The sequence below is a fragment of the Papilio machaon genome, chromosome 3 (assembly GCF_912999745.1).
Source record: "Papilio machaon chromosome 3, ilPapMach1.1, whole genome shotgun sequence".
NCBI lineage: Eukaryota > Metazoa > Arthropoda > Insecta > Lepidoptera > Papilionidae > Papilio > Papilio machaon.
Window position 1 is genome coordinate 4,563,371 of NC_059988.1, and position 14,243 is coordinate 4,577,613.

The 14,243-nt window shown below is 34.2% G+C and overlaps 4 protein-coding genes across 6 annotated transcripts; 3 read left to right on the forward strand and 1 right to left on the reverse strand.

The window, feature by feature from the left end:
- LOC106712463 (glycerophosphodiester phosphodiesterase GDPD6) lies at positions 1-1,454 on the forward strand. Its single transcript, XM_014505045.2, has one exon. It carries the CDS (start codon positions 10-12, stop codon positions 1,144-1,146), a length of 1,137 nt encoding a protein of 378 aa, XP_014360531.2. The 5' UTR covers positions 1-9; the 3' UTR covers positions 1,147-1,454.
- Positions 1,455-1,960: 506 nt separating this feature from the next.
- Positions 1,961-4,332, forward strand: LOC106712464 (glycerophosphodiester phosphodiesterase GDPD6). 2 transcript variants are annotated; one of them, XM_014505048.2, is made up of 2 exons: positions 1,961-2,357; positions 3,105-4,332. In XM_014505048.2, the coding sequence occupies exon 2, from the start codon at positions 3,116-3,118 to the stop codon at positions 4,241-4,243; it is 1,128 nt and encodes a 375-aa protein (XP_014360534.2). In that variant the 5' UTR covers positions 1,961-2,357; positions 3,105-3,115; the 3' UTR covers positions 4,244-4,332. The 2 variants fall into 2 exon arrangements, with proteins under 2 accessions (XP_014360534.2, XP_014360533.2); XM_014505047.2 differs by having other exon boundaries at positions 1,964-2,363.
- Positions 4,333-6,604: 2,272 nt separating this feature from the next.
- LOC106712241 (UDP-glucuronic acid decarboxylase 1) lies at positions 6,605-10,436 on the forward strand. Of its 2 annotated transcripts, none has more exons than XM_045685709.1 (9): positions 6,605-6,871; positions 7,017-7,345; positions 7,623-7,802; positions 8,245-8,350; positions 8,512-8,625; positions 8,723-8,910; positions 9,106-9,238; positions 9,413-9,549; positions 10,160-10,436. In XM_045685709.1, the coding sequence occupies exons 1-9, from the start codon at positions 6,811-6,813 to the stop codon at positions 10,274-10,276; spliced, it is 1,365 nt and encodes a 454-aa protein (XP_045541665.1). In that variant the 5' UTR covers positions 6,605-6,810; the 3' UTR covers positions 10,277-10,436. The 2 variants fall into 2 exon arrangements, with proteins under 2 accessions (XP_045541665.1, XP_045541668.1); XM_045685712.1 differs by having other exon boundaries at positions 6,607-6,871; positions 7,109-7,345; positions 10,160-10,432.
- Positions 10,437-10,773: 337 nt separating this feature from the next.
- LOC106712341 (beta-1,3-galactosyltransferase 6) lies at positions 10,774-13,011 on the reverse strand. Its single transcript, XM_014504856.2, has 3 exons — positions 12,282-13,011; positions 11,357-11,547; positions 10,774-11,145 (listed from the first exon to the last, which is right to left on the reverse strand). The coding sequence occupies exons 1-3, from the start codon at positions 12,909-12,911 to the stop codon at positions 10,866-10,868; spliced, it is 1,101 nt and encodes a 366-aa protein (XP_014360342.2). The 5' UTR covers positions 12,912-13,011; the 3' UTR covers positions 10,774-10,865.
- Positions 13,012-14,243: the final 1,232 nt, after the last annotated feature.

The following is a 14,243-nucleotide window of genomic DNA, read 5'->3' on the forward strand; positions in this document are numbered from 1 at the left end:
TATATCAAGATGGGCAGAGCAATAGTGGTGTGGTTGATGGCAGCTTCGCTTGGCTTCTGCAATATAGTGATCGGCGCTCCTCCGGCCGCTCTCACCCGAGCTATGCCGAGGAGAGGAGCTGACAGCTGCAGGCCGCTCGTGATCGCCCACCGCGGCGCCAGCGGCTACGTGCCGGAGCACACGCTGGGCGCCTACGCCCTCGCCATCACCATGGGCGCGGACTACGTCGAGCCTGACCTCGTGATGACCGCCGACGGACACCTCATCGCCCGACACGACAACGAGCTTGGCCTTACCACGGACGTCGCGCAGCGCCCAGAATTCGCTGATCGCTTAAGAACACAAATTGTCGACGGCCGACAAATGACCGGTTGGTTCACTGAAGATTTCACCCTCGCCGAAATAAAAACGCTGCGAGCTATTGAACGCATACCAAACTCGAGGCCTGGCAATGCAAGAATGAATGGCGCTTTTGACATTCCTACGTTCCAAGAAATTATAGATCTTGTAAAAAGTATGGAAATAAGCGAAGGACGTACCATAGGCATTTATCCGGAAATCAAACACGGTACTCACTTCCAAAATTTAGGATTGGCCATGGAGCGACCGCTTGTTGACGCATTTCACAGAAATGGATACATCGGACCTCTAGCTCCGGCTTACATTCAATCGTTCGAAGTAAATAATTTGAAGGAGCTTAAGGAGCTGACGGATCTTCGTTTAATACAGTTGTACGGCGGTAACCCGGCAAACCAGCCGTTCGATCAATTCGTTACTGGCACAAAACTGACATACGCCGAAATGGCAACACCAGAAGGGCTCAGAGAAATTGCAAAGTATGCGCACGCCGTGGGACCGGATAAGAGCTATATTATACCTCGTAAAGTGGACAATACATTGGGCAAACCCACTAACTTTGTGAAAGATGCTCACGCAGCGGGTTTGGAAGTACACCCGTACACTTTCCGTGCTGAGAACTCTTTCTTGCCTGCGGAATATCGGAGCGAAAGCCTATCAGGGGCGGCCATTGGGAATTTTACCGGAGAATTAATAACTTTTATTGCGACCGGCATTGATGGACTGTTCGCTGACCAACCGGATGTTCCGTTACGTATCAGAGATATATGTTTGGAAAACAAGCTATAGTAGGCTGTTATAAAAAAAGCTTTAGTAGGCTTAAATTGTAATATTTTTTATAGATGGCATAACTTTGTACTTGGCCTTATATAGTTTTCTAGAATCCTAAGATTATATTCTGTTTACCTTTTAAAAACGACCATCAAAAATATTACATAGGATTTATTTCCATATTCTTGTCTAGTTTATTCAAGTGTTTTTATCGCGTGGTGTAGATATGCCCTTAATGAAGTGTTAGACACGTTCTCATTCAAGGCAACTGACATTACATTGAAAAGATAACTAAACCGATATTTTCCGTCGCCTGAAAAGTGTAAATTTTATAAATTAGTAGAAATATACAAAACTCTTTTCTCTATTTCACTTCAAAATCGATGCGTACGAACATACAGACAATCTTATTACACCTACTATTCAGCACAGTTCTTTTATTAAGACGTGCTGGGTGCTTACGTTGGTCACACGAATAGTTATCAAGACATTAATTTAGGCATGAAGTACCGTGAGATATATGCATATTTTGAACAAAGAACCTGCCAATAATGCCTGCCTGCCAACGAATGATCATTATTTATTAGCTTAAAAAATTTAGATTAAACACCTACTTGCTAGTCTAGTGATGTTCCAATTGGAACATAGTCGATAGGCGTGCTCCTCGATTGTGAAAGAATCATGATGTAGGTGTCCTCAATAGACATAATATTATGTTGCACGTAAATTTATTGCGTGTTGTTCATTTTCAAATTTTTTATTGTTTCGTGTTTTATAATAGTCCTGGATGAATGATTGCATTTATGTTGAAGCGATACGAAATGGAACACTTTGAATAAGTAACTGTTCTTGTCGTAGATTACATAGTTTAATACAATATCAATAAATGTATCAAAAAATGCTTAAGCTGTAAGTCAAAAGTATATTAGAAGTACAAGAAATACTAACTTATGCATTCATTTTGTTGTCTTATTACGTAGCCTTGACAGCACTAGATCGCGTAACAAAGTCACGAATTCAATACAAATGTTTTCCTCCTCCAGTGTGCCTCGCTGTTGTGTTGTCTGGCAATATTTTAATTTGCTATGTGGTAGAAAATATTTTTTTAAATTAAGAATAATTTTGTATTTATTACAAGCACTTGTTCATGTAACTGTACATTCTGTTCCAATCACATCCTGGTCAAGTATCTTCGCAGTGCTATCGAGAGGCGAAACGTCGAGCGGTTTGTATGTGTAAGTTTTTTATTATAATGTGTATAACCTTTAAATGAAAATCTTGTTTAGGTATTCCAAATTGCAATTTAATGATTTTTAAATCGTGTATTTTCTAATTAATGACTTAGCATTTTTTAATTTACCATAGAAAAGAGTTGTGACTACCAAAAATTGTTAATTTAGGCCGTAACCATAACGTAACAATAAATACGAGTTTACGATATGACTTGAATTGAGATATATGGATGACTTTGGTGCTTTTTAAACATCTGCCCTGTTACTTATACCTTAAAAATTTTTACAATATAAATACACTGTTTTATTATTAAAAGTTTTCGACTATAAAGTATCTTTAACGTAGACATATATGACAATAACAGTAATTACATAGAAGAAGTTTTTTTTTGATAGAAATTATTAATTTGTTTTTAAAAATATAAAATCATGACTAACTATATCATTAAACTTTACTAAATACTAAAAAATAAACAAAAGAGTTTTTATTCGATTAACTTTTTTTTGTAAATAGCTTAATGTAAATGACAACACTGTAGGAAAAATAACCAAAAATGGCCCCCGGAGGACTTTTAATTTTCCTCACAGTTATCTATAGGTCATATTCGTCATCTTTGAGTAATTATTTGTAAAAATTATATAATTGGGACAATTAATGCTACAGGCACCCATGTAAGCAACAATAATATGCCCTACTTTAAAGTACCGTTTCTATTAAACGTATATTAATTACTATTTTCACAGGACTCTTCAGAATGGCCAACACTTTTCGAGCATGGCTACTGCTCATTGCGGTAGGGAGCTTCACATTTGTTTCTTCGGCCCCTGCCGCCATATCCACTACAAAAACGAAGAGTAACGTCGATAAATGTAAGCCACTAGTTATAGCTCACAGAGGAGCGAGCGGCTACGTACCCGAACATACGCTGGGGGCATACGCTCTTGCCATTACAATGGGAGCTGATTACGTGGAGCCTGATCTTGTAATGACTCGAGATGGACACTTGGTTGCGCGACACGATAACGAACTTGGACTAACAACGGATGTTGCCATGCGCCCTGAATTTGCCGATCGCTTTAAAACAAAAACAATCGACGGCCACGAAATGTCAGGCTGGTTCACCGAAGACTTCACTCTTGCCGAGATCAAAACCCTTCGAGCTGTCGAACGTATACCCGAAACGAGACCAGGGAATGCTCGTATGAACGGCATATTCCAAATTCCGACTTTCCAAGAAATAATCAATCTAGTGAAAAGCTTACAAATCAGCCAAATGCGACCCATTGGTATCTACCCCGAAATAAAGCACAGTACTTATTTCAAACGATTGAATCTGCCAATGGAAAATCTCGTGGTTGAAACATTCCGTAAGAATGGTTATACTGGTGCTTCAGCCCCAGTGTATATACAATCCTTCGAGGTGAACAATCTGAAATATTTGAAAACGATCACAGATCTTAAACTATTGCAACTCTACGAAAGCAATCCTTCCGACCAGCCTTATGATCAAGTTGTTGCTAGAACTGGACTTACATACGCCGATATGGCAATGCCTTATGGACTCAAAAAAGTTGCTAAATATGCCACTGCCGTTGGACCTGATAAAAGTTATATCATCCCGCGTAATCAAGACAACACTTTAGGCGAACCTACGAGTTTCGTTCAAGATGCCCACGCGGCAGGTTTAAAAGTTCATCCGTACACATTCCGTGCAGAGAACACGTTCTTACCTTCAGAGTTTAGAAGTAAAAACCCTTCGAAGGCTGCTATAGGAGATTTATATGGCGAGCTGAGAGCCTTTTTCGCGACTGGAATTGATGGTCTATTTACAGACCAACCAGACAAACCTATAGCTATAAGAGAAAACTGCATTTATTCCTAAAAATATTTCGACTCCACTGTAAATGTATAAGAGTATACTTAAATTGAATTTTATTATGCTTAACCCAGTATTTGATAATAACCAAAAGTAAAGAGTATAAAATATAAATAATTTTATTACATCCTTCAGTGTGTTTCAATTATTATCCAGTATGAACGTACATATCTATTTATTTTTTTATTTACATATCTAGTTATGTTTTTTGTTTTACCATAAAATATCAACCAATTTTCGCAATTCCTAAATAACTTTAAAGTATTACATTACTCATCGACTATATTTGTTTATTTTATGTGTACTTAGTGTAGCTGAAACTCGGTGTATTATAAGAAATTATTAAGTGGTGTACAATAATTATACGGTGAGTTGTCCGTAAGCGCCTTTATACAAGTGAATTAACAAAGGCTCTTCATGTCAGCAACTATTTCTAAAATTTGTATATATTTGTCTTGCTTCGTTTGCGCTGATAGTACAATCGTGATAACGTCAAGCCAGACCTAATAATGTAAAATATACACACGAATTTCTACTCATAGTTGCGCCACACGCTACATGTAGGCATCTGAGGCACATTAAACACCAACATAGATCAAAAGCCATCATAACTTCATGTGGTGCCGTAGAGCCTCTGGAAAATAAAACAGAAGAAGGGAGAGAACAGTAAATTTGAAAAGTTCTTATCTAATATTTAATATATTTAAAAGTTTATATTTAATAATAATTATATATTAGGTCCTTACATATGAAATTGGCGTTTTGTATGGGAGGAACAAAAAGTCGAATATTTTTTAATATAATATATTTAATTAATCAAAGTATGAACCATTATTTTCTATGCACTTTTGCCATCTCATAGGTAGTTCATTGATCCCTTTACTAAAAAAACCAGTCGGACGGGAATCAATAAAATCTTTGAAGGCGATTTGGACTGCCCCATCGGAGTTGAATTTTTTCCCTTGCAAGAAGTTATCCAAATTTCGAAAAAAATGGTAATCTGTTGGAGCAAGGTCCGGGGAGTACGGAGGATGTCTTAGACTTTCCAACTGAAGCTCTTCTAATTTAGTAGCCGTCTGTTGCGCAGTGTGTGGTCTAGCGTTGTCGTGAAGCAGCAGTGGCGTGGAGCGATTGACCAGCCTAGGTTGTTTAGCCGCTAGCTTTTCCATCATGGTTTGCAATTGCTGACAATAGACATCTGCCGTAATAGTCTGGAGAGATATGAGAAAACTGTAATGAACAATACCGGCACTAGTCCACCAAACGCTTACAAGTAACTTTTTTGGGGTTAATTTTCGCTTGGGGCAGGATTTGGCTGGCTGGCCAGGATCCAACCATTGCGCTGAGCGCTTCCGATTATCGTAAAGAACCCATTTTTCATCACAGGTAATGATTCGGTTTAAAATACCTTCATTATTGTGCCGGTTTAGTAATGTAACGCAACAGTCGACGCGCGTTTGCCGGTTTGCTTCAGTCAATTCGTGAGGTACCCACCTTTCAAGCTTTTTAATCTTCCCAATTTGCTTCAAGTGAATTAAAACAGTTTTATCACTAACATCGCAGCCTGCAGCTAACTCGGACGTGGTTTGCGATGGATCCGTTTCCACAATAGCCTTCAACTCTTCATTATCAACTTGAGTCTCAGGCCGTCCACGGGGCTTGTTCTGCAGATCGAAATTTCCAGAAAGAAAACGTTGGAACCAAAAACGAACTGTGTTTTCTTTTGCAACACGACCGCCATACACATCATTCACCCTTCGAGTCGTTTCCGCAGCACTAGTGCCACGGCGGAACTCGTACTCGTAAATAATGCGATATTTTAAGTTTTCCATTTTGTAAAATGAGTGACGCAAACAGAAAAAAACAGAAGAAAAAAAACAAATGAATGACGGTCATCGTACCACAAATACATGAGTCTATAGCTGTACAAATTTGAATTTGGAATTCCTTACCAAAGAGGAGAAATTCGTGATTAAAGTGGCCAGTACGAAAAACGCCAATTTCATATGTAAGGACCTAATATTTATCATTGTTACAACAAATTATACTTATAGGTGAAATGGGAAGTACCACCATAGATAACTATAAAACTATGTTATAGTACCACGTACTTTTAAAGCTTCAGGTAATCTAAAGGCTCGTACATAATACATAATTTGTCGCTTTACGTTTGAGTATAAACTCGAATAGTGAATGCTACATGCGTACCTTGAAAATCATCTACAAAATTATAAAAATTAAGTCTAATATTAAAAAAATCTTTGTAATTTTTGTTTTTCTCTACAGAAGTATTGTGAATAGACAGACATCAAATTTTGTTTTGTCAACTGTCACTTTTATTGACAGCCAGTCGGCCGGTCGATCGGTTTCGCAAACAAATGACAATGACGTCGACTTGAAGTTTTGCTTCGATTTCGTAGTAGTTTGTATTGGAATTTTTGTATTAAGATGTTGAAGGAATAATATTGGGTTATTAATATTAAATGTAATGTTCGTGACCTATAATCAACAGATGTATCATTATGTGTAGAGAAATGTAAATATAGTAATACACAAGTATAACATTTTCAGACATGATAAGGCAATCATTAAAATTTAGGAAGACTATAACCATCGTATGTGTTTTGTCTTTGCGTAAGTGCAACCGCATTTATTTATTTTTTTCAATTTAGTAAACAGTTTTGATCCTTCTTAGAAGTAAAAGTATTCTAGCCATTTAAAAAAAATTACTGCTGCTAATTTACCATAACATGTTTCAAAATTAAATGTTATTTTGCAGTGGTATTTATTTTCCTTATTCTTAAAAAAGATAAATACATTGATAATAGTGAACTAAAAAGCCATCACCAAAGAATAGATGATGATTTCCAGGACATAGGGTACAGAGAATTTGATGAAATACCAAAGAAGGAATCTTATGTTCTTGGTGAGAAGAAAATAAAAATGGAAATGAGTAATGTTGCTGATGAAGGCACAAAGAGAGAATTACAAGAAGCTAAAGCTAAAATTGAACAGTTAGAAAAGAAAATAGCAATTTTGGAAGGAAGAATACCACAAAAATATCCAGATGTACAATATTTGGGATATAAAGAAAGAAAACGAATTTTGGTTAGTCAATTATTCATATTTAAAGATACATTAGCAAAGTTAATTCTAAAAAACATTAGTTTTGGTTAGATTAGTCAGTATTAATAAAGTACTTGATTCAAAGACATATCCTTAATTTAATAAGTACTTGTTACTATTTTCACTTACTTTAAACTTGATAATATGCAGTTTTGTTTTTCCATCTTGATCAAATTTCACAAATCATTTGATTAATCACCATGCTTTTTATTTAATGAATTGAAATCAATGACTTATTTTTGATACAAAAATGTCTCAGGTTACAGGAGGAGCTGGCTTTGTTGGTTCGCATCTTGTTGATGTACTGATGATACAAGGACATGAAGTTATTGTTGTGGATAATTTTTTCACTGGACGTAAACGCAATGTGGAACATTGGTTTGGACATCGTAATTTTGAAATGATACATCATGATATTGTAAATCCATTATATGTTGAGGTATTTATCATTATTTAAATCTTATCTGTTACCTACAGTCATGCAATAATTTATTGAGTGAAATAAACACTTAAAGTTAATGGAAATATACATTTGATATTTTTCTGTTTTTATGACAAAAATTTTAAAAATTTTGCAATTAAAATAATGTTTCTAGATAGAATTCATTTTTGGGGAGTTATCCATATATTAATGAGAAACAAGAAATTTTCAAAACATGTACATCTGATTAATTAAAACAAGAACTTGCAAAATATATAATTTACAATTCCAAAGACTGTTATCAAAAACTGGTTACTGGTACCTTATTTAATATTCAATTTTGATAAAAACTGTACACGGTTGTTATATGTAATGAATAACTTTGAATTTAGCAAAAACTCTCCTTAAAATAACCTTGAAACAATACTTTGTAATATATGTATTTGTTTTATATTTTCAGGCGGATGAAATTTATCATTTAGCAAGTCCTGCAAGCCCACCTCACTACATGCAGAACCCTGTGAAAACTATTAAGACGAATACTTTGGGTACCATTAATATGTTAGGTATGTCATGATTTTGGTATCCTTAATTGTCAAAGTTATGGCAAAAATCAAATATATAGTTATATAAGATTTGTCCATGACTTGTTTACGCAGTATAAAAAAATGATGAAAAGTATCTCAAGTGTTATTCTATGTCTGTGCATGTAAATTTTATTATGCAGGTCTGGCGAGACGCGTTGGAGCTAAGATTTTAATTGCCAGTACATCAGAGGTGTACGGAGATCCCATGGTGCATCCCCAACCAGAATCCTACTGGGGGCACGTTAATCCGATTGGTTAGCAAATTCTTTTTTTTTATTCGTTTTTAATTCTTCCTTACTGTCCTTATAATAAGTTTATTTTTAATTTACAAACATATCTTAACTTTTACAGGACCTCGTGCATGTTACGACGAAGGCAAGAGAGTTGCTGAGACATTGGCCTACTCGTATGCCAAACAAGAAAATGTGTCGGTGAGGGTAGCAAGAATCTTCAACACATATGGGCCACGGATGCATGTGTCAGATGGACGGGTTGTGTCCAACTTCATCATGCAGGCATTGCAGAATCTTACCATTACGGTAAGTTTCAGTTTTAAAATCAATTATATATACAGTGACAGTGTAGTGTAGATAATTCTGTAATTTATAAGTTCTGAATATTTAAAGAGACATTGTAAAAATATTAAAACTGTTAAGTTAGGTCATTAGCTTATTTTACACATGCATGAAAATTTTGCTATAAATATGATGATCAAATAAAAAATATTTTTCCAGGTGTATGGCAATGGCAAGCAAACACGTTCATTCTGTTACGTGTCAGATCTAGTGGATGGTCTGTTGGCACTTATGGCGTCGAGTTATTCCCTACCTGTGAATATTGGCAACCCTGTTGAACACACAATAGAAGGTATGTAACACAATATATGCATATAATTTTTGTTTTTACATTTGTCATGCACCAATACTCACTTTCATTACTTTCTTGAATGAAGAAAAATTAAAGAATTACTTATCAATATATATCATTATTAAATTTTGTGTGTAAAAATAAAACAATATAATAATGCGTAAGTTTGTGTAGAGTTTGCAGTAATAATAAAGAATCTAGTCCCGGGTTGCCGCAGTACGGTGGCGACAGGCGCGGCTGTAGAGGACGACCCGCAACGTCGCCGCCCCGACATCACGCTTGCTGAAAAACACTTACACTGGTCACCTAAGGTAGGCAGAAATTACGAATTTCCATTTGCCATAGCTCCTAGCATATCTATTATTTAAATTAAAAGACCAAGTGATCACCCATATGAAGAAAGAGAGAACCTCCGGACTCAACTCGTTTCAGCAATTTAATCAATATGCAACAACTTGTGTAGCACTTGAATCTAACGTGTTTCATTTTATTCTATACTAGCTGTCGCCCGCGACTCCGTATGCCCGGTTGAAATTTTTTTGTTAATAAGTAGCCTATGTGTTCTTCTAGCCTAAGTCATACACTTGTGCCACATTTCATCAAGATCCGTTGACCCGTCCCGAAGATACTTTCAAATAAGCATCCATCCATCTAAACATTCGCATCTTATATATATAAAAGAAAGTCGTGTTAGTTACACTATTTATAACTCAAGATCGGTTGAACTGATTTAGCTGAAAATTTATGGGGAGTTAGCTTAGAACTAGGAGACGGACATAGGGATTTTTTTATCTTGTGTGCATTTTTTTTTATTCCGCGCGGACGGAGTCGCGGGTAAAAGCTATTTTATAATATTAGTAAGATGTAAGATTGCTAGTTGCCCGATGAGGTAAAATCTATAATAGTGATTTTTTGTTTCAGGTATCCTTGCAGGACGGCCTTCAGAGAACGATAGACTATTTCAAAGAGGAATTATCCCGTACAACATTTCACAACAATCAAACATACATAGATTTTAAAGTTAAAACTTCTCACTAAGGTGTGTTTTGTTGGAATCCTCTAGTAATGTGATATTAGAAGTATATACGATTGAAAATACATTCAGTAAGATAAAACTGTAGATTCATTGAGTATTGAAAACTATAAGATCATTAATCCCATTTATTATTTTTTACTTTCTTAAATTTGCTACTATTTCCATATTGATGCAATGACAAATTATATAATAAAAAAATATTCTTACCTCGGTAGCTTATTGACTAAAAGAAACTTCTATTTAGGTGACAAAAAATATAATTTAAGGTATTTTTATTGCTTGTATAGACTATAAATATAAAGCACTGTGTGTGTTACAGACTGCCTTTGGATCATGATTTTTTTAAATATATATCTTTGTTATTATATTTTTATTAAAAAGAAACAAAAAAAACATTGCATTAGCATATTATGCTAATAAACATAGTGATCTAAGCTTGCACATTTATTTCAGATTGTTTCCATGTTGAAATATTATTTTAAAGAATTCTATTGTTGTGTTCATTGATTTGTGAAAATAAAATATTAAAAAATTAAATCTTAATTCAATCAATTACATCTTAGATAAGACTAGAAATAAATAGCATTAATATTAATTTCTTTTACAACAAGCACTGGGCAGTACATTCCAATTATAGAAATACGTTTTTCTATTAATTTCTTCAGTTCCACAGAGTTTATGTCCATCCGATTGTGCAAGACTTTTGTGCATTTGGAACATATCACTTGATGTTTGCTTGTGTCTTATAAGCATGTTGTCTTTGCAGCCTCGTGATTTCCATTCAGTGTCAAATCTGACATCGTGCACTCTGTTTATTGCATTCAAGGAAGCTGTCCAAACACCCATTGATACATCTTCTGCATTGTAATAACTGAAATATTATTTTTGTATATGTGATGTAAAAATATTTTTTATTAATCTTATATTGTGGCATTTGATACCTTTTTTTTACATTACTATTATTACATTAAAAGGAAGTAAAAATTAATAAAAAATATTTGATTGTCCTTAAATGTCCACACTAAGTACAAGGTAATCTATGCATCATTTTAGTTATAAAGTTCAAGTATTATCATACAAACCTTAGAAGATCCATATTCTGTGCTATGTAATCGACAATTCTGCGAGATATCACATAACCGCCACCAAGTGCATAAGGCAAGTACTTGTCACACAAGAACCAACCCTTCTCCTGCCACCTGCCAGTAAGGAACACTTCAGCATGACCACTAAAATAACCCCAGTACAACCCTTTGTATGTAGGCAGTTGTTCCTAAAATATTTATTAATGGATTATTAATTGAACAGAGTCAATAATTTTACATTTATTATAGTAACTAGCTGTTGCCCATGACTCCGTCTGTATGAAACTATTTATTATATATTATACTATATTATATCTATTTAATTAGTAGCATATGTGTCCCAATTCTAGGTGACAAGAATTTATAACCTTTTCAATATTGTAAAAATTATTGGTTTGACTAATTACAGTATGATAAATTCAAGCTAAAGTTTTCTAACAGTAGTAAGGCGAACTAGACGTACAAAACTGAAACAAATACTTATAACTAAATGTTTTTGTTATTATTTCAGTTTTTTTGCCGACTTTGAAAAGGAGGTTATCAATCCGTCTAATATTTTTTGTATGTTACCACATAACTCTGCTCCGATTTTGATAATTTTCTTTAACTGAAGTAAGTTTTTGTTTGAAGAAATATCATAAATGCTAATGTAACAGCACAACATACAAAAGAAAAACAAACACTTGTAATTAGGAGAACTCTCTTGCTGCCAGTTATCATTCTAATGAGTTAAAAAGGACCTAGAAGTATTAAATCGCATAGAAAATAAACTTCCAAACAATATATAAATTAATAAACATCAATTGCATGCAAATGTATCACCAGGCGAAAGGTGTGGTGAATTGATTTTCTTTTCTTAAAGATTTCATACTTACAAATTGATTTAATGAGAAAGATGATAATTCCTTCAAAAAATACCTACCTTAAATGTAACAAACTTGTTTAGTTCAGGTGCATTCATATTTGGAGCAAAAGCATTAAGATTTTTGACTATTAAATCAATTCTAACAAAAGAATCATCATCACATTTTATTACATATTTCATTTCCTTTAAATTTTCACTTATCCAACTCAAGGCATTTAATACTTTTAATGATAAGTTTTTGTAGGTGTCCTCAATATTGTCAAGGATTAAAATGTCCTTATTACGCTTCTGTTCATTTCGTAATTTATCTGCTTTTATTCCACTTAAACCTAACGTGCCCACAACAAACAATAATTTGATAACATTTCGTTGTGATTGTTCTGACATACTATTGTGGTTCCATTTGTATATTATTTCACCATTTTCTACAAATATATTATTAACGTAATTTCCCCATGTTGTCCTAACAGCATCACGGTGAAGATCATTGTTTGGACTGCTAAGTATAATTACAACATATTGTACTTTTGACAACGATTGCACTTGAGTTTCTAATTCCTTTTTGCTTGATGTTTTATTTGCACATTCTATGCGAGTAAAATTTATTGTAAGGCAACATCCTAAATAAAAAAAGACTACACTAGCTAGTACCATAGTCCTATATTTTCGGAGGTAGCCTCTTAACATTATTAACCGTTCACATATTATTTTTTTATTATTTCAATAAATCGCTAGAATTAACTCGCATTATTTACTCAGACACAGTACCGAATACGGCGAACTGATGACAGTCTATTGATTGACATGACACTGACTGACTGCTGTATCATAAACATCCTATGGTTTTTTTTGTAATTCTTCATCTGAGACATTGACAGACGGGCACCTATTTTTTTTTTTTTTCTGACCTGGATTCAAGGTCCTTTGGCCGTTTGGGCACTTATAAGTTTTTAAGGGTTACCAGTGAGCAAAAATTTCCAAACTTTTTTTGAGTCGTACATGTTGCTGCTTTAAGCAATTGATTTGCAACTTATAACCTGAGTTCTCATAGTAATTCCTTATTACCTTTTATACATCTCAAGTACATTAGAAATTTAACCAACATTGCTTAACATCTTGCGTGATATTTTTATGGAATTTTGAAAATATGAAAATGGAGCACTATCATGTGCTGCTGCCGCTCCCTTTTTAGTCAGAATTTGACGCTGAAAGAAAAGCGCGGAAAACGATGAAAGAATGGGAGTGTTTTTTTGCAATTTAAAAATATCTTTTTTAGGTCAGATTCTATTCTAATTATGATATATATATCTTATATATACACATATATATATGTATATATATATATATATATATATATATATATAATGTATATATATATATATATATATATATATATATATATATATATATAGTATACAGCTTTATCTATTTTCCTAAAAATAATAATTTGAATTTATAAATCCTTATACCTATCCTATCATAGTTATTCTATCTGATCCTTTCCTAATTCCGTAAGTTCTTTTAAATCATGGTAAACGTTTTCCTACTTCTGTCAATGGCATATGCGCAAATCGCACGGTGCCAAATAAAAAAAAGATCTTGTGGAACACATTGACTGATGACAGCTCTACACGTAAACATCTTTTTTAGTACATTCAGTATTGGAATTGAAAACTGTCTTTCATTTATATATATGACACAAATATGCCGAAGAGCTAATTATGTTGGACCATGCTTTGAACTAAAGGATCAAAATATATTTATTAATAATTATTACAACCTATTATGCCCGGTTTAAATTATGAGAGTACAATAAGCCACTAGCGCTCGAAAACAGCGCTACAAATACGCACTGGCATCGGTGGCCATACCAGTCCACTAATTAGCTTGGCGTGACTGTTTTGATGACAATTGATTCTACCACAACTAGCATTTGGCTAAACACCTTGTCCTGCGCCAGTCTACTGCTGACAGAACAATTGTACAGGAACTACATCCTGCTTATTTTAGGGAATTTTA

Coding starts and splice junctions, on each gene's coding strand:
- LOC106712241 (XM_045685709.1), top strand. CDS start 6,811: ATGATAAGGCAATCATTAAAATTTAGGAAGACTATAACCATCGTATGT. Junction 7,803..8,244: donor TAAATCCATTATATGTTGAG/GTATTTATCATT, acceptor TTATATTTTCAG/GCGGATGAAATTTATCATTT. Junction 9,239..9,412: donor TGTTGAACACACAATAGAAG/GTATGTAACACA, acceptor AAGTTTGTGTAG/AGTTTGCAGTAATAATAAAG.
- LOC106712341 (XM_014504856.2), bottom strand. CDS start 12,911: ATGTTAAGAGGCTACCTCCGAAAATATAGGACTATGGTACTAGCTAGT. Junction 11,548..12,281: donor ACAAGTTTGTTACATTTAAG/GTAGGTATTTTT, acceptor TAAATATTTTAG/GAACAACTGCCTACATACAA. Junction 11,146..11,356: donor CAGAATATGGATCTTCTAAG/GTTTGTATGATA, acceptor ATAATATTTCAG/TTATTACAATGCAGAAGATG.
- LOC106712463 (XM_014505045.2), top strand. CDS start 10: ATGGGCAGAGCAATAGTGGTGTGGTTGATGGCAGCTTCGCTTGGCTTC.
- LOC106712464 (XM_014505048.2), top strand. CDS start 3,116: ATGGCCAACACTTTTCGAGCATGGCTACTGCTCATTGCGGTAGGGAGC.